The sequence below is a fragment of the Saccopteryx bilineata genome, chromosome 1 (genome assembly GCF_036850765.1).
Source record: "Saccopteryx bilineata isolate mSacBil1 chromosome 1, mSacBil1_pri_phased_curated, whole genome shotgun sequence".
NCBI classification, from domain to species: domain Eukaryota; kingdom Metazoa; phylum Chordata; class Mammalia; order Chiroptera; family Emballonuridae; genus Saccopteryx; species Saccopteryx bilineata.
In genome coordinates this window covers 114,476,702-114,496,754 of record NC_089490.1, presented here as the reverse complement: position 1 = coordinate 114,496,754, position 20,053 = coordinate 114,476,702, and the positions used below count along the sequence as shown (strand labels likewise).

Genomic DNA, 20,053 nt, shown 5'->3' with positions numbered 1-20,053 from the left:
GAAACATTAAGACTTTCAAGGTAACACAATCAAAGATGTTTACAAATCTCTCAGGGTTCATCTTCCCTCACTAGCCTAGAGGTATTTTACTCTCAAGATTCCAGGGAGGGGGAGGAACTACAATCAATGCAAGGTGGCATGTAAATTCTGCCTCTTATTGAAAGAGAAGAAGTTTCTAGGTTAACCTTTATTTTATATTTAAAACTGAATGACCCATTGTTCTTGCAAGCCAGCAACTTCTACATTCTTCTCCCTCCCCTCCCTAAAATAGGGATGGGACAGGAAAGCCTGATCTTTCCCCCTAGAATATCAATATCAATTTTTAGCCTTTTGGTACCTTACAACAATCCCCACTGGTTCTATTTCTTAAGTCAAATTCTTGACTTAATTTTCTGAAGAGTATGAGGCTGTTGTCTAGCGATTTTAACTTATAACATGTAGCAGATAATTTAACAGACAGCATTAATAGCAATACAGTTCACTAAAGAAACAAATATTACTAATTAATTTCCTATAGACTGTAAAATTTCCTTTTGCAATTTATATAAAACAAATTGGCCTTTGTAACAATTTACCTTTTCTTGAACAAACCTTGCTATAAAATTGATTAAACATGATACAAGACAATACTAAAGTAAGAGGACTAATCGCCGCAGACAATAGGATTGTTAGCTAGGGTGACTAATTAAACATTCTTTGAAAACCAGTTTTCTGACTGTTCAAATTTTTTTTTCTCTGTACAAACCTCCTACAACCTGCACAAACCTTCTGCAACTTACATAAACCTTTCAACTTTCATAAACTTTCTTGTCCAGAAATAACTGGCTTTCATAACAACTTCCTTTTTCCTTTTTCTTTCAAAAGTATTTCTATGCCTTATACCTTCTATTATCAAAACCATACAATTTCTTTCTAGTCAGAACTCTTAATTTTAAAACCTTTAACCTTTAGTGACAATTAAGCTGGCTTTTGTTTTACCCTAGTTTCCCTTTCCCAAAGTCTGATAAAAAGGAGTCCTTAGTGAGTTTTTCATACATTCGCCATACGTAGACCAATCAGCTTCTGGTTTGTGGTTGGAGTAGGGCACGCTGTTTTTCTACCTTAGCAGCAGTGGGAGTTGTCAGAATCATGGTGTGTGGACCTGTCCATGTGTAAGTCAGTCCTTGGGTGATGTACTTGATCTCCTGGTAATGCTGAAAGCACCTCTTGGACAGTCTTTGAACAGTTTGCTGAGTAACCTGTAAATCCTGCAAGTACTTAGAGAAAGGGTTGTTATGTTTCTTTTACTATTTGATTCATGTAATTTATTTGCCTTGAACCTTTGAGTACCTGTGGGTACAATGTAGCTTCAAATTAGTTTCTAATTAATATTGGGTTTCTTTCCTACTGCTTTGAAACTGTGGACACAAATGCAGGTCCAATACCAGAATGGGCAAGCTAACCTGGAAAGAATTCTATATAGCAATTTCCTAACAATTGTCAATTATTTTATTAAAGTCTATTTTAAATGTTTACTTGGGAAAATTCTTTTTCCCTGTTTTTTCCTATAATTTCCTTATTTTGCTTAGTATTCACTTGAGCATAAACTGAACATTCAGATATTATGCCTTCTGTAATAGATTCTAAGTTTGGCCTTTCTAATTATATCCCTTTTCTGTTGGCCAAATTCTTTTTCTAATTGGTTTCGAATAAACCTTTGGCAATAAGGGTCCCAAGGCCCCATTGGTTCTGGGTGGTTTCTATTCATTTGAATTACTATGTTCCAATTTTGAGGCAGACTGGAAAAATTTACAATTAACAATAAAATTCAATAGCTAATGTTAACAAATACTATAACAAGCATCTTAATACAATAAAGTGACTAAAGCCTACTAGATTATTAAACAAAAATAAAATTCTAACTAATATAACAGGATTCAAAATAAAATTCTTACAGTCACAAATGTTCTTAACATGTTAACGGAATTTCACTAAGTCTATGTTGATACTATTACTGCTTTATATTATTTGCCAGTGTAACTTAATTTCCCTTAATCTAAGAAATGTCCTAAAGAACAGGAGTTACACATATTCTGGAAAAGTCCACAAGGCATTGGAGTTGTGCTCACATTCTATACTTTGCAGCTAGAGTCTAAGTCCTAATGACCACTGCTTCTAGTTGGAATTAGGAGCAGGTCCCAGCCTACAATAGGCATGGGGCATTGAGACAAGAGGAATAAAGGAGATACTATACATTAAATAAAGCAACAAAATTAGACTGTCAATACCCACAGTAGAGATCTTTGAGGGATAAATAAAACTCAAATATTCAGACAAGGCATAGTAAATGGCACTTGTTTTCACAAGAATTGAGATCAGTTTACCTGCTACTTGGAAGAAATACCTTAGGCTCATGAACGATGTCATGAGATGGGGCCAATGGCCAGCCTTAGGCACCTTTTAGCCTTCAGTGGCAAATCCCAGTATGCTGGGCAAGGTCAGGTCACAGGTAGCTGGAGCAGGACTAGAAGAGACTGAACCTTCTCTCCATGGAGCAAGGGGGCAGCTTACCTTCTCATGTCCCTCTTTCCACAGCAAAGACATGTTCCCCGGTGGGGCTGAGAAGCCTGGCAGGCTTCAATTCAATGACCTTTCTTTCCACTCTTGACGCAAGGCCCTAATGGAATCCTATGAAGCCCTTTGAGGCATTGGAGCCTTTTAAAGGGTGTATGCCAATAGCTGGTATTTTCCTGATCTCTTTTGGGCCTTATTTGCCTTTTCTTTTACTACCTTGGTCATTATAGACCTTAAAAGCTTTGCTCAGGGGTTTGAGAGCCCTTTTCTATTTACATAAACTTTTGGAAAAAGACAAAAACAATGTTGTTAGCTGGATCAATTCAAGAAAAATAGGTTTGGGTGTCTCCTTTAGAATTCCAGAGTCTCTTTGCTGCTAAATAATTCAATACATTAGCATTCAAAAGAAATTTTAACAAAAGCATGATAAAAATAGGTTTGTAGGAGTTCCAAGATATGACTTAGCATTGAATAATATTGTTTCAAAATAATAATAAACTAAACATTACATAGAAGACATTATTAATAATTCCTAATATTTAAACTAAGATTCCAATATTATAGGGCTATAAAACAGCAAATAAAAGAATTAACAAATGGCCTTTTAAACAATATATACATTTTAACATGGAAAATACTTTTATATAATAAGGGATTCTTGGTATAAACTACTCAGCTGGCAGTGAGATATTAAATTTCTTTTGCATGAGGGGCGGGTGGATGCCTGAGGGAGAGGCAGACTCCAAGAACTAAGAGCTTGCCGCTTTTGCCTTTTTTTTCCCTGCAGTTTGTCCTGTAGCCAAGCCTCTTAGCAAGACAATGGGGCTTCTCCTAAGCAGGACTTGAACCAATTTGCCACCTGTAAACTAACTGCCTTGCTTTGAGCAGCTATATACAATTTTCACAAAATTACTTTCCCAGTAGTGAGTTGCTTTAGCTTATATGAGGTTTCCAATATTTCCCACAATTAAATTACTATTCTATTACTTATGATTCTATCACTCCTTCTGGAGCTGCAATTTAATTTAAGAAACTGCCAATTAACTAGCAAGGTCCACACCTATGGTTTGTTAATTTCTAAATTCTTTTTCTCTCCTTAGAGATTTTTTTAAAAAGCAAAGTTCTAATTTTTAATACTATTCGTACCCTGTAATTTCTAAATGGGCAAAACCTCTTTTGGTCAGTAGGCAGATATTTGAAGTTAATTTTTATTCTATATTCTAGTTATTTTATCCTTCATTGCTCTTTCCAGTCACCCCGCACACAGCAAGCTGAATCCTAACCTAACGGTGCGCCTGAAGGTGACGGGGCTTTTCTCTTGGTTTGCTGTTTACTGTTTGCCTTCCGCTCGCTCCGGTGCAGAACCCGCGGGGACTGGAGAAGGACGGAGAGGGGAGGGGCATTTGTACTTTTCCCTCTCCTCGGCTGTGGCCCCACCCCCTTTCTCTGCGCACTGCGTGGACCGGCTTGGCTTTTCTCTCACTCAAACTGCTTACTTGCTAGTCCTTTTGCTCCAGAGTTTGGAGAAACCCTTTCAATTTGTGGGCTCCACTTTATTTTTTATTTAAATTGCTCGATTGCAAGCCCTTTCTGAATTAAGCAAGCTTTTAAGTCACTGTGGCAGATTCATTATTAAATTTAGCCATCCATCAATGTATGGAAATTGATCGAGACAACCTTGGTTCTCAATTACTATATTCCAGACTTTCCTTATTATCCGGGGATTAGAATTCCTGGTTGCTATTACTTATTACAAAACTGAAACTTGTTTCAGGAGAATCTAAGAATTAGTGCACTATCAAGAAATATAAGATAGATAATTAACTAGCACCCAGAATAAGAGGGTGTTTGACTACAGAGATATTATTATACAAGACAAGGGGAAGAAGCCAACTGTAGAGAATGATTTTTTCAAAGAAGAAACAACCCTCTACAGGGCACCCCGGAGCTAATTTGAGAACAAAGAGAATAATAGTTCGTTACTTAAGATTGCTTTTTAGTCAGAAGTTTCCAATCTTGTCATAAAAGACTCAAACAGACACATTTAGACATTGAACAAAGGACTTATACACAAACAATGCAGGCCTATTTCAATTAAATAATACTGGATAATTTGATAAACAAAGACAAAGCCTCATAGACGAGGGAAGAGCTCCCTTTGTGGCCTCTCAGGTGCACGCAGTTCTCAGCAGCAGATTTCTTAACCAGGGGTTTTAGCGACAGAAACATTAAAATAAAGACTGAGATCACGACAAACACAGAAACGTCTCTTGGAAGTCTTTGGTGGAGATTAATCAATCCAGGTTGGCTCAGCCTCCACTGATTCAGTGCAATGTGAGACTGACTAATCCTGGATGGACTTAACTTCCATTAGCCTTCCTAGAGATAGATGCAATGAACCCACTTTTGGCATTTTACCGAGAGCCTCATCTAGACACCTCTGGAAGTCCTGGGCAGGATGAAGTTCCTACTAATACCTCTCAGAGAAACTGATGTCTCTGAAGGTCTGCTGTAGAACTGGAGGACCTGGTTCACTCAGTTCCCATTAATGTCCTTCTAAAGTACGAGCAGATATCCCCAGGAGCCTAAAGCAGGGCTCAATCCCCATCAATCGTCCCTCCAGAGCATAACCAGAAGTCCCTCTCCTAGCAAAACCCAAAGCAGGGCCACTGAAACTCTCCACCAACGTCTCAGTCTTGGAGAGCCTGTGCGAACTTACAACCACGTCTGGTCTGTTTCGCGGCAATTCCAGTTCAAAACATAAAAACTATAGACTAGTAACAACTAGCAAAGCAGTTTTGAAAGCCCTACTTACTCCACCAGGGTTCCACATTCCCAGAGTCCCAACTCAGCAAAGCCCCCAAATCCACTCTACCTACATTCTAGTCTGACGCAGACTACAAACTAGTTACAAACATAAAAGCAAAAGCAAGAGTTCAAAAGAAGCCAGAAAGTTCAGTAAAGCAGAAAGAGTTGCTCTACCTACCTCCTCGATTTTCTCTGCCAAATTATCCAAATTGTCGAATTTGGGAACCAGGAGACATCTACCAAGGAATGGTCCAGACCCCACAGGAAGACCAGGAACCCTGAAAAGTCTCAGGTGGCGCCTCTCCTCGAAATTCAAGCGGGGCCGGGCAGCTCGGCAGAGAGTTCGTTCGATTCGGGGTGTCTCGATCCAGTGACGCTAAACACCAGATCCCGGAGAAGCCCTCATATGTTATAAAGTACTGCACCCCAGATTCTGAATGGCACTGTACCTCATTTCATCAAGTTTACGTAGAGACACCCAGTCCAGCTGAATTTTGAAGAGTTTTATTACAGGAGGAAATTTTAATATGCTGGCTGCATATGGCTGACACAAGGCATCTGCAGGCCCAAATCATGCAGCCCCAAAAATAGTTCAGGGGCTGCTTATATACCCTTGATCACACACGGGCGGGGGAGAGCATGACATCATGGCATGGGCTAACAACATTTGTTTAGGGGATACACAGAAACATTAAGACTTTCAAGGTAACACAATCAAAGATGTTTACAAATCTCTCAGGGTTCATCTTCCCTCACTAGCCTAGAGGTATTTTACCCTCAAGATTCCAGGAAAGGGGGAGGAACTACAATCAATGCAAGGTGGTAAATTCTGCGGCCTGTTGAAAGAGAAGAAGTTTCTAGGTTAACCTTTATTTAGATTTAAAACTGAATGATCCATTGTTCTTGCAAGCTAGAACCTTCTACATTCTTCTCCCTCCCCTCCCTAAAGGAGGGATGGGACAGGAAAGCCTAACCTTTCCTCCCAAATATCAACATCAATTTTTAGCTTTTTGGTACCACACAACAACCTTTGTGTAACATTGGGGTTCAAGGACTCCATTAGTGACCCAGCCAGAGCAGTGCCGGCAGCATGGTGGGGCTGGATGCAGGCCGAGGTGAGGAAAATGAGTAAGTGAAGTGGATGGGACTTGAAACTGATCCCTTCATTGTGGCACCCAGCAGAGTCCCAGCAGAGTCCCTGATCTAGCGCATTGTCTACAATATGTAGTAATTTTATGAAGGGAGAGATTCTAGCAGTAACCAAGGCTGCTCACAGGATCCAGAGAGAGAGCTTCTGTGATGGGCTTGCTTGGATCTGTGACACAATGAAGCCTGTCAATTTACTAAAGGGGGCACTGCAGAGAGAGCACTTTAGGAGTGCAGCAGCAAGAAGATAAAGGATGGAACAAAGTTTCTAAAGCAAGTAAGAGTGGTGGGATCCAGAGCTTGCATGGGTAGGGGGACTGAAGTGAACAAGAAGAGAGAAATGAATACAGTACAGAAGTTGTGACAATGAATTTATAAAATTATCAAGAACTTGAGGGGATCACAGGTGATAGTTTTCTAATTTTTCTGTGAAATAGGAACCTAATGTCATATGTAAGAATTAAGCAGGAAAGCTAAGATAAGGAGCCAGAGAATATGAATGCTGTGGTCCAGCTGCTGAGGGGAATGGAAAGCCTTACTGACCAGGGATGTGAATTCTCTCTTTGGCTGAATGAAGAGGTGGGCCAGGCACCTAGCCCTGGCCTTGCCCAGAATCCCATCTCTAAGGATGGAGCTCTTAGGCCCACCTCTGTGATGTTCTAACTGCTCCCTTAGGTTTAACTGATACTTTTGCTATGGGCTCATCCCCCTTGATCAAGGCTCATGGTTTTCTCTCCCCTTGCGACAAAGATAAACTATAATGGCAGATTTCCCAGTTCTAATAGTATAGAATTCTTTAAAAAAACATGCATTGGGGTTATTGGTTACATAGAAAAAAATTTGCATCAGTAAATCAGTTGAATGGCATTCTATCATTATTTCCTTTTCTTTTCTTCCAGGAGTCTACTATGCAACTGCATACTGGATACCTACTGAAAAGACAATACATGTCACAGACACACTGGACACAAACGGGGATGCTTATGGCTTTTATAATAACTCTGTGAACAGCACTGGCTGGGGCATCCTGGAGATCAAAGCGGGGTATGGATCCCAGTCCCTGAGCAACGAGCTCATCATGTTTGTGGCCGGTTTTTTGGAGGGCTACCTCACTGCCCCGTAAGTACCCCAGTCATGGTGAACTAGGAGGCAACCTCTGTCTCTTGCTTTGTCCAACAGTGTAGCTCTTGTCTTTCTGGCATTGTACGTTAGTAGCTGAGGCCCTTCGCATACAATAGAAACAGTACCAGATTTACATTTGTACCTATAATCAGTACCTGGCTATGCTTAGAAAGAACAAAACCTCCAATTGTGGCACTATTCAATTCTCGTGGCACTTACCTTTTTAAAATCTTTTCCTTCTCCTGAAACTATTTTGAGAGAGGGCTAAACCATCTCACCCTACTATATGGATATTTATTGTTCGGTAGAAAGCAAGTGAGAGGTGGAGTGACTCTTTGAGAACTACAAAACAGAGAAGATGAATTAAAAATAAAATATACGAGCGTTTATTTCCTACAGTTTTAGAACATTACTTTCAAATGGGTAAAGAAATTGAAATTTTAATGTCTGATATAAATATGTACCTCTTGGTTCTATTGTTGCTTGTTCTTGTGCCTTTCCTTTGTCTTATAAAAATAACTCCAATGTAGTTCATAGTAATGCAGTCAGGACCCATCCTTTTCAGGCCTTTAAGGAAAAGAAAGTTGTAATCCATTTAATCAAGGCTCATTCTTTCTTTGACATGAAGTGTCTTGATGAGTTGGCTTTCTTTTTTTATTCTCTGTGACCCAGATTGTTGAGTGCAGTTTAGCCAAACCTTATTTTGCGCTGCTACCGCCTTAGTCATAGTAGATGTGGTGCGATCTTAATCTGTGTCTGCATTCCGAAGATCATATCTGATGTTGAATGACTAGCTATTGACCTGCTCTTTTTAAATTTAAACTAGAAATTCCTGTTTTTATTTTTATATAAAATTTTTGTTACCCTACCATTGGCATCCCTTCTCATAGGATACTACTCAGAGATGTATAAAACTTTATAAACTAAGATTTTTTTTAAAAAATTTTATTAATTTTAATGGGTGACATCAATAAATTAGGGTACATATGTTCAAAGAAAATATGTGCAGGTTATCTTGTCATTCAATTATGTTGCATACCCATCACCCAAAGTCAGATTGTCCTCCGCCACCTTCTATCTAGTTTTCTTTGTACCCCTCCCCCTCCCCCTTCCCCTCTCCCTCCCTCTCCCCCCTCCCTCCCTCTCCCCCCCAACCACCACACTCTTGTCCATGTCTTAGTCTCGATAAACTAAGATTTTAAAGACATATTTAAAATTGTGTTACAGTATACATGTACCAATCTGAACTTTGCATTTTTAATTTTTGCTTCTTTTTATTTACTTTAATATTCTTCTTTTTTAACTTTTCATCTTTCACTCCAAATCTTGATCCATTTTTGTATCCATTCATTTGATTGCATTATTTAGATTGAGTTGCAAATTTGGACTGAGGTGTATGAATATAAGTTACGTTAGATGAACTTTTATGAGCATGCCAGGCAAAATGGGTTATTCAGGGAAACTATATAATCTGAAGACAGCAGCTCTAATCTCTGAGACTGTTGTAAAGAGAAGCATGTCTACCTCAGATACTGGTATTCCCTGCTCGAGAGTTCAGGAGTATTACTGAGAAGGCTTCTGACAAAAGTGGCACTTCCGATATACTTAGGTCTCAGGAAAAATGTGTTTTAACATTTCACTTTTGGGGGTGACTTTCTGTCATTTCACCTTTATTCCTTTTTTAAAAAAAAGATTTTATTTAGAGAGAGGAGAGAGAGAGAAGGGGAGTGGGGGAGGAGCGGGAAGCATCAACTTGTAGTAGCTGCTCCTCATATGTGCCTTGACTAGACAAGCCCGGGTTTCGAACTGGCAACCTCAGCATTCCAAGTTGATGCTTTATCCACTGTGCCACCGCAGGTCAGGTCACCCTTATTCTTTTTTTTTTTTTTACAGAGACAGAGAGAGAGTCAGAGAGAGGGATAGACAGGGACAAACAGGAACGGAGAGATGAGAAGCATCAATCATTAGTTTTTCGTTGTGCATTGCAACACCTTAGTAAGTTGTTCACTGATTGCTTTCTCATATGTGCTTTGACTGTGGGGCTACAGCAGACCGAGTAACACCTTACTCGAGCCAGAGACCTTGTGTCCAAGCTGGTGAGCTTTTGCTCAAACCAGATGAGCCCGCGCTCAAGCTGGCGACCTTGGGGTCTCAAACTTGGGTCCTCTGCATCTCAGTCTAACACTCTATCCACTGTGCCACCACCTGGTCAGGCCACCCTTATCCTTAATATAAAGCTTGGACCTATCCTTGATGAACTTTATTCACTTGCCAAGAACATCCATAGAAAAAGGAGCCATTCTGGGATAACTTTTTTAATAATAATACTTTTAATTTAGAGTAAAAATTATTTAAATTTTATTTCTTAAAAAATGACACTTAGCTACTATTCAGTAATTGTTTGTTTACTTTGCCTTTGCCATTTCTTTTCGAAGAAAATTCCACATGTGTAAGTCAGTCTTATAAAATTAAAACAGCCTGACCAGGCGGTGGCACAGTGGATGGAGCGTTGGACTGGGATGCGGAAGGACCCAGGTTTGAGACCCCAAGGTCACCAGCTTGAGCGCGGACTCATCTGGTTTGAGCAAAAAGCTCACCAGCTTGGACCCAAGGTTGCTGGCTCCAGCAAGGGGTTACTTGGTCTGCTGAAGGCCCACAGTCAAGGCACATATGATAAAGCAATCAATGAACAACTAAGGTGTAGCAATGTGCAACGAAAAACTAATGATTGATGCTTCTCATCTCTTCATTCCTGTCTGTCTGTCCCTGTCTATCCCCCTCTCTGACTCTCTCTGTCTCTGTAAAAACAAATAATAAATTAAAAATTAAAAAAAATTAAAACAAATAACTCCCTGCATATTGATCTTTATTTTGAAGATCTGGCAACTGAGTCAGCCCTCCCTTCAGGCCAGTAGCAGCAGCCCACAGGTGAACTATCTGGAGTGAGGAAGAGACCAGTCTAGCAATCTCAGTTAATGCTTGTCTTTAGGGAAGAGTCGGGAAACTTTTGACAGCATTTCTGCTGTACAGAACAACCTAAAAAGGGAGTTTTAATCCTAAGTACCTCAGGAGTCTGAGAGCAAGTCACCCTGTGGGCCAGCGCAGTCAAAGAAAGCTTTGTTGAAGGAATGAGTTGTGGGTCTGGCACTTGATAGATGAGAACCATTTGGCTTGGTTGGGAAGAAGGAAGAAATTATTCTGGGCAGAGACTAACAGAACAGAGTACTGGAAAAAGCATTGAGTCTGAAATGAGTACATTGCATTTACAGTGAGCGAGGAGTAGAGGCTCTGATTGAGCCAGCAGAGGGCAACAGGTTTAAAAAGCCAAATGGGGGCCGTATCATGGACAGCTTTGGAGGCCCATTCAATGGTCGTCATCCTCTATTTCCAGCGTAGAGTGTTCGGAGGTTCCTTGAATTTGAAAGACAACCTCTCTGTTCATCTTTGTATTGTATTCATGACTATGGTCATTCTCCCTACCTGCTCAAGGATGGGCTTCCCATATATGTTTATAGAACCAAGAGTGAGGGACGACAGTTCTGCAGGGACTTTGATATATCTCATTGAATGAGAGATACTGGTGAGCAGGAAGATGCATGATAAAGAACTGAAGGGGCTGGAAGAGAGAAGTCAGTATCTGTATATTTTGAGAAGCATAAGGAAAAAGAAGAAAAGAAATAGGAGGAAGAAAGGATAGGAAGGAAGGAAGGAAGGAAGGAAGGAAGGAAGGAAGGAAGGAAGGAAGGAAGGAAGGAAGGAGAAAGAAAGAAAGAAAGAAAGAAAGAAAGAAAGAAAGAAAGAAAGAAAGAAAGAAAGAAAGAAAGAAAGAAAGAAAGAAAGAAAGAAAGAAAAAGAGGAGGGAGAATTACAATCAAAATTCTCTTTAGAAGGTCATTTCCCATAAGCAATTTTTCAGAAGTGGTCATTCTAAATGCGTTACTGAAAAGTCAAATAAGTAGGGGCATTTCCAAATCAGCAAGCATTTAAAGGACTTGCTCTGTGCCTAGCTAAGAGTCAGACTAGTGGGATGTGACCCAGCATGCTAAAAACAGACTGCTGACAATGAGCTGGGGAAGAGCAAAGAGAGGGAGGAGGCTATCGATTTCCCTCCTGCTCTTCTGATATGGTCCAGGAGATGAAGGCTTATTATACATTCTGATTCCCAAGTGTTTATTTTGAAGGAAGAAGAAATGCCAAATTAAGTTGAAAAGCTGGGCTCACACTGACAAGAGCTCCAGCAGAGAGACTGAACAGAGGGGATGCTGGAAGGGTTCATGGGGTAGTGACTCCCAGACTGAAGGCACCAGCAAGGACTTGCTGCTGTCAGCTGCACAGCCATCCTCTGGACTGAGCAGGGAGGGGCAGTGTGGCTCTCTCTGAGCAAAGGTACCCAGCATTCTCTGGAGCAAAGCACAAGGGAAGAGCTTAAATGTCAACCATCTGGAAGCTGTGACTGTAGCCAAAAAACCATTAGTAGAAAAGGAACACAAGTCACAGGCTGGGCTTTTCTCTTTGATTGCTGGCTTGTTTTCAGCTACACATGTTATAAAGTACAGTACCCCAGATTCTGAAAAGTATTGTACCTCACTCCATCTGGTTTATGTATAGACACCAAGTCCAGATGAATTTTGAAGAGTTTTATTAAAGAAGGAGATTTATTAAATATGCCAGCCACATATAGCTGACACGGTGCAGCAGACCCAAATCATGTGTGAGCCCCAAAAATATACCAGGGGCTGTTTATATACCCTTGATCATACACCAGGCGGGGGAGAGCATGACATCATGGCACAAGCTGATAACATTTGTTTAGGGGATATACAGAAACATTAAGACTTTCAAGGTAACAGAATCAAAGATGTTTACAAATATTATAGGGTTCATCTTCCCTCACTAGCCTAGAGGTATTTTACCCTTAAGATTCCAAGAAGGGGGAGGAACAACAATCAATGTAAGGTGGTATGTAAATCTTGTCTCCCATTGAAAGAGAAGAAGTTTCTTGGTTAACCTTTATTTTAGATTTAAAACTAAATGACCCATTGTTCTTGCAAGCCAGAAACTTATACATTCTTCTCCCTCCCCTCCCCAAAGAAAGGACGGGACAGGAAAGCCTGACCTTTCCTTCTAGAATATCAATATCAATTTTTCAGCTTTCTGGTACCTTACAACACACATGGGCAATTGCTTGCAAAGTAATAGCATCTTCACACATAAATATCATTGTATCAAATAAGACCATAATCCACTGCTGGGGACTGTTACTTGTGGTGCTCCGCCACGTTTGATTGGCCCCACATACTAAGACACAGCCTTGGAGCAAGGGCTTCTGAGCCTGAGCTGAGAAAGCGGTGGGGGTCGGAGAAGCAGTTGTGCCAGAGGTCAAAAGAAGGGGCCATCTTTTCTTGCTTTCCTTTCAGAAAGATGTGCAGGCAGCTGCGGGGAGAGTGGGAGTGTGAGGATGCTCCCCCCGCATCACCATGTTTAAAATGAAGTGCTGTTCCTTACTCTCTCCTGGTCCTCGGCAGGAGGAAGGGTCCGACAGAATGAATATTGTGGGTGAACAGTTGAGAAATTCAGATAAGGAGAGTGGTTTCCCACCCCAAAAAATACAATTTGTTCTTTTCAACCTATGATATACTTGAGACACCAAACGAAGACACACAAAGAAATATTCTCAAATCCTCTGTTGTTTCCTTTGAAGTGTTTAATAGGTTGGTGTTTTCTTGAACTTCTACAACACTTCCAGATAACAACAGTTTGGTGCTGGGCCCAGCCTCTGTACTTTTCATGAAGCTCCAGGCCAGCTTCCTGTGCTGCTCCGGGCAGGTATCTCCCCCTACGCGGCCGTGGCAGGTTGGCTGTGCCACAGTGTGGAGTAGGCACTAGATATTTTCAGAGGCTTTGCTCACTCGCTCGTCTTGCCCCTCCTCATGCTCTGTTCTTCTCTCCCTCGTTTCCCACCGTCCCTGCCCCCACCCATCTCCTGTGGAGTCACTTACTGCATGCAGGCTGTTAACCTTGCCACGCAAACACTCTGATTCTAGGTAGGCTCCAGGGCTGTGCTGTGACGCCCCTTCCCCTCTGCCCCTCACACACCTTCTTCCTGAGCTCCAGATGCTGCTTCTCCCATCGCCACCAATGGAAACATTGCTCAACCTCTGAGACCAGGCGTTGCCAACAGTTTTTGCCCCCAGGCCAGATAAGAAAAATTTTTTTTCTTGGGCCAGACGAAATATTAAAATTAAAAAATGTTAAATACAAAAACAATTCATTTAGGTAAACAAAATTTTATTATATAATTTGTTTATGAATAAATGTGAGTGAAAATTTTAATATACAATATTATTTTAATAAAAATATTCATATCATATAAATATCCAAACTGTATCACAATCAATCGAAACGATATTTAATTAATAGAATGAGCTTGAAGGGGTTATATATATTACAAATAAAACAATTATTTCGTTTCACAAACAGCCTGGGCACGTTTTTAGTTATCAACTGCAACTATTGTCTATGCTACAATGCCACTTCATTCAACACACTTGACCACAAAAATAACGAATTGTTTGACCTTGGGTGCGCACTGGCAACCTCCGCCTAAAAGAATGTGGGTTTCACATTACCACTAAATGTCAAACAGTTCATATTGAGTACAGACGAGTACAAAAGTTGTAAATCTTTATAATGGAATTTTTAAAAAAATAAAGAAGTATCACAAATCCATTCAACCAATTATTGGAAGTTAACCCTAGATTAGTCACACCTGGAATTCTTTTCCTAGTATCACTATCTTCTTAAATATCTCAATTTCCAATAATCAAAGACGCTTCCGCTTCTGAGTAGCTGAGATTTTTTTTTTTTTTTATTTTATTTATTTATTTATTTATTTATTTATTTATTTATTTTTTTTGCATTTTTTCTGAAGCTGGAAACAGGGAGAGACAGACAGACTCCCGCATGCGCCCGACCGGGATCCACCCGGCACGCCCACCAGGGGGCGATGCTCTGCCCATCCTGGGCGTTGCCATGTTGCGACCCTCCTGGGTGTCGCCATGTTGCGACCAGAGCCACTCTAGCGCCTGGAGCAGAGGCCACAGAGCCATCCCCAGCACCCGGGCCATCTTTTGCTCCAATGGAGCCTTGGCTGCGGGAGGGGAAGAGAGAGACAGAGAGGAAGGCACGGCGGAGGGGTGGAGAAGCAAATGGGCGCTTCTCCTATGTGCCCTGGCCGGGAATCGAACCCGGGTCCTCCACACGCTAGGCCGACGCTCTACCGCTGAGCCAACCGGCCAGGGCCTGAGTAGCTGAGATTTTAAAGAATATTAAAAATATAATCGCGAGCCACATAAACTCATTACGTGGGCCGGATCCAGCCCGTTGGCCGTATGTTGGCCATGCTTGTCCTAGACCCATCTCAGACACTATCCTGATGAAGCTTTTTCTGATTCCATTTCCACTGGATTGGAGCTCAAGCTCTGCCCTGCACCACCTGTTAGTGCCTGGAGGGCAGGGTCTCTATCCTATTCATCTTTGTATACCTCACCAGACACCTGGCCCAGTGCTTCTACCCCAGCAGTTAGTTAATTACATGCTTATTACATTAAATTGAGTCATGTTATTGTTCCACTTGCATCAGAGATGAATCCGAAGTGTGGGGTGCATATTGCCATGTATTGAAGTTCTAGCAACCTTGACAAATTGGAGCTTCTTTCTTTGTTTTTTGTTTTTTTTTTAACTCTATGGGGTGGTTACCTACGGGTTGCAAATTCGGAGTCTCTGATATATCACTGAAGATGTCAAAGCTGCTAAAGATAAATCGTCATAGATTGATTTTTAATAAAATGAGTCATGAAACCTTTCTGGGGAGAATGATGAAGGGTATGGGCACCCGATCTGCTCTAGTTTTAATGAAGTGGCTGCTGAAATGACCTCTGGAATTACCCAGAGAGCATGAGCCAATTCAGTGCAACAAACACCTGCCACACTCCCGGTACCAGGCTCTGGGGACAGAGAGAAAGGTTGCGGGGAGAGTTAGTTCCTAAGTATGTTCTTCAAAGACAGCTCCTTTTAAGTCAATATGTTGACAGAACAGTTGCTAAAACTATGATTAAAAGAAGTTGTTATCAAAATTATGGCACAAGTAGAGAAAGTAGTCAATGATGATACTTTTTTGTGTGTGTTTGGCCTACTGCCAAGAAATAGCTCAAAAATCTTTTCCACACCCCGAACTTGCCTCTCTTGAAGTTAGAGACTGAATATATTTCCATGTCAAGGCTGTGGGCAAAGGAAAGCTAAGCAAGACACAGTCTCAGCCTCAAAAATATCAAAAGACCCGTGAACTAGTAATTATCTGGAACTTAACATGACCCAAACAATGATGATGATGATACCTAGTGCTTATAAAACATTTAAAATATACCACACAGTAAAAAAATAAAATAAAATAAAATAAAATAAATAAATAAAAAAAATACCGGACAGTGTTCAAAGTATTTTACATATGTTAATTTATTTAATTTACCACAATGCTATGAGGTATTTATCATTATTATTTCCATATTGTTGAATGTTTTGTAAACTTACTTACTGATTTTAGAGAGAGAGGAAGAGAGAGAGAGACATCAATTTGCTTCCCCCTTATTCATGCATTCACTGGTTGATTCCTGTACATGCCCTGATGGGGGATCGAACCCACAACCTTGGCATATCAGGATGCTGCTCAAATCAACTGAGCTATCCCGTCAGGGCATTACCTCCATGTTATCGATGGAAAAGTCACAAAGCTAGTAAGCAGCAGCTAGGGTTGGAAACCAGGCTATCTAATTACAGAGTTTATGCACATGCACATGTGTACACATGTATGTGTGTGTGCGCACACACACACATACTCAAATGGAATAATCACCATGGGAAATACTAAAGAAACCCAAGGTAGTCTCTGACTCAGGAAGTCAAAGCAATTAGAAAACAGCAGATGATGAGTGAGTGCCACATAATGTGGTATGACTATGACGTAATGCAGAAAGATTCAGGAGAAGGTGGGGCGACATGGTCTTTATTATTCTCACAGGAGAATTTCCGTGCGAGATGTAGAGGTGAGCAAAGTTTCAGCCAACTGAGGAGGGAATTTAGGATTTTACACACCATAGGGGCTGAAACTAAATCCAACACATCTGTGACACAGATCCTAGAGTTAGCTCTGATGAGAATTCAGAATGTGGAGGAATTAGCAGTCTTGTATGTGGTCATAGAGCCTAGAAGTAGTGGAGTCCAAGTTTACTCAGAATTGAAAGCCTGTACTTTGAACTCTATTGCTCCACCACACGAAGGTGAAGGACCGCAGGCCGAGGAGTCAGAGAAGGGCCTTAACCCAAGGAGCTTGCAAGTGGACTGTATTCCTCAGGGCCCCCGAACTGAGCTGGATTATTCGAGGCCTCCACTTCTGGTCTCAAATAGAAGTCTCTCTCCCTCTGCTCTCAATGTCAGAATTGAAAAATCTAGTCTTTGCCAAAAAAAAAAAAAAGGAAAAAATGTTGGTAGTTGTAGCTCCGTTACCCTCTCATACCTCCATCTGTCCTGTCTCCTGGTACGGGCACAGCCTCAGCTACTGTCTGCCAGTCAAGACTAATGTTCATTGTTTCAGGGTTTCTCAACTGCTGTACCATTGACATTTGGGGTTGAATTCTTTGCTGCGGAGGGTTACCTGTGCATTGCAGGAAAAGACAGACAGAGAGAGCTTAAATAAATTTTTTAAAATGCCTGCACACTGAAATTCCAAAATATACAAATTGAATGCTAAGAAAAAGTCAACAAAATCAGCAATAATATCATGCATACACTTCAGATTAATTTTATAGAATGTTTTAACAGAGATTTTAAATATGCTTATGACACTCTAAGTTATAAATGAAGGAAAACTTGAGAAATTTATGAAACAGAAAAGAAGAAATAAGATATGTAGGTATTTTAAAAAACCTTATTTGAAATATTATATGTAAAAATTATGAAAATTAATTTTTTTTAATATTGATAAATGGGCACACCCTGGACTGAGAAAAAATTCTGTATCAGAAGTTAGCATTGACTGATTTACATAATATGCTGCCCAAAGAGATAAAGGGGTAAAAATAATGAGACAGCTGTTATTAGATAGAGGGGTTTGAGAAACTGGAGAGAATTGCGGATAAGCGATAGTTGACAGAGTAATAGTTGAGAGATGATCAAAATTGGAAAAAGGAAGAGTCGTTAGTTGGAAGACACAGACTGTTAAATTGCTACAGCATAGTGGATGAAACTACGAAAAATTGAGAATAAAGAGAACACTTCTCAAAGCTGTCAGAAAGGAAAAACATTGACTACAGAGGGATTCTAACCATACCAACAGCATACTGCTCAACAGCAGCTATAGAGGCAGAAGATAGGAGGGTAATAATATCTTAAAAGCACTGGGGAAAAAGAACTAGAATTCTATCACCATTTAAATCATTCAAGAGCAAGGTCACAAAAGGATACTTTTTTTTTTTTTTATAAATTTTTATTAATGTTAATGGGATGACATTAATAATTCAGGGTACATATATTCAAAGAAAACATGTCTAGGTTATCTTGTCATTAAATTATGTTGCATACCCCTCACCCAGAGTCAGATTGTCCTCCGTCACCCTCTGTCTAGTTTTCTCTGTGCCCCTCCCCCTCCCCCTAACTCTCTCCCTCCCTCCCTCCTGCGTCCTCCCTCCCCCCACCCCTGGTAACCACCACTCTCTTGTCCATGTCTCTTAGTCTCGTTTTTATGTTCCACCAATGTATGGAATCATGTAGTTCTTGTTTATTTCTGATTTACTTATTTCACTTCGTATAATGTTATCAAGATCCCACCATTTTGCTGTAAATGATCTGATGTCATCATTTCTTATGGCTGAGTAGTATTCCATAGTGTATATGTGCCACATCTTCTTTATCCAGTCTTCTATTGAAGGGCTTTTTGGTTGTTTCCATGTCTTGGCCACTGTGAACAGTGCTGCAATGAACATGGGGCTACATGTGTCTTTACGTATCAATGATTCTGAGGTTTTAGGGTATATACCCAGTAGAGGGATTGCTGGGTCATAAGGTAGTTCTATTTGCAGTTTTTTGAGGAACCACCATACTTTCTTCCATAATGGTTGTACTACTTTACATTCCCACCAACAGTGTATGAGGGTTCACAAAAGGATACTTTCAAATATATAAAGTAAAATGTTTTACCACCCACAGACTTGCATTAACCAAAGAAGTTATAAAATTTGACTGTAAAAGTTAAAAATTAGAAAAATTTTAGGCCCTGGCCAGTTGGCTCAGTAGTAGAGCGTCGGCCTGGCGTGCAGGGGTCCCGGGTTCAATTCCGGCCAGGGCACACAGGAGAAGCGCCCATCTGCTTCTCCACCCCTCCCCCTCTCCTTCCTCTGTCTCTCTCTTCCCCTCCCACAGCGAGGCTTCATTGGAGCAAAGATGGCCCAGGCGCTGGGGATGGCTCCTTGGCCTCTGCCCCAGGTGCTAGAGTGGCTCTGGTCTCGACAGAGCGACGCCCTGAGGGGCAGAGCATCGCCCCATGGTGGGCAGAGCGTTGCCCCTGGTGGGCGTGCCGGGTGGATCCCGGTCGGGCGCATGCGGGAGTCTGTCTGACTGTCTCTCCCCATTTCCAGCTTCAGAAAAATACAAAAAAAAAAAAAGAAAAAAAAATTAGAAAAATTTTAAATAGAAAAATTCTATTAAAAAAAACAAAACTAAACTTTAAGTTTTGAACAGTGATATAATAGGGGAGGTCGATAGACAGTTAAAGCTGGCTAATAAATGTGCATTTTGTTTAAAGGGGAAGAGAAATATAAAACTCACTTAGACTTCATAAGGAAATGAATAGTTGTAAATGTTTTTAATTTTATTATTTTTTTTTTTTTTTAATATTTCTGCAGCTGGAAACAGGGAGAGACAGTCAGACAGACTCCGGCATGCGCCCGACCGGGATCCACCCGGCACGCCCACCATGGGGCGACGCTCTGCCCACCAGGGGGCGATGCTCTGCCCATCCTGGGCGTCGCCATGTTGCGACCAGAGCCACTCTAGCGCCTGGGGCAGAGGCCACAGAGCCATCCCCAGCGCCCGGGCCATCTTTGCTCCAATGGAGCCTTGGCTGCGGGAGGGGAAGAGAGAGACAGAGAGGGAAAGCGTGGCGGAGGGGTGGAGAAGCAAATGGGCTCTTCTCCTGTGTGCCCTGGCCGGGAATCGAACCCGGGTCCTCCGCACGCTAGGCCGATGCTCTACCGCTGAGCCAACCGGCCAGGGCCGTTTTTAAATTTTTTAATGATCACTAGGAGAACAGAAATACATTTTACAGCTTCTAATCAGCAGAGGTAAAAAGAAAGATAATGAAATGTTATCTAAA

At 41.1% G+C, this 20,053-nt stretch overlaps 1 protein-coding gene across 1 annotated transcript in view; it reads left to right on the top strand.

Annotated features, from left to right (window-relative positions):
- The window catches only part of PLBD1 (phospholipase B domain containing 1), a 72,599-nt gene that overhangs the window by 14,049 nt on the left and 38,497 nt on the right, over positions 1–20,053 (top strand). The window contains exon 2 of the mRNA XM_066264532.1: positions 7,407–7,626. Coding sequence (XP_066120629.1) covers positions 7,407–7,626 — 220 coding nt within the window. The remainder of the gene's footprint in view (positions 1–7,406; positions 7,627–20,053) is intronic.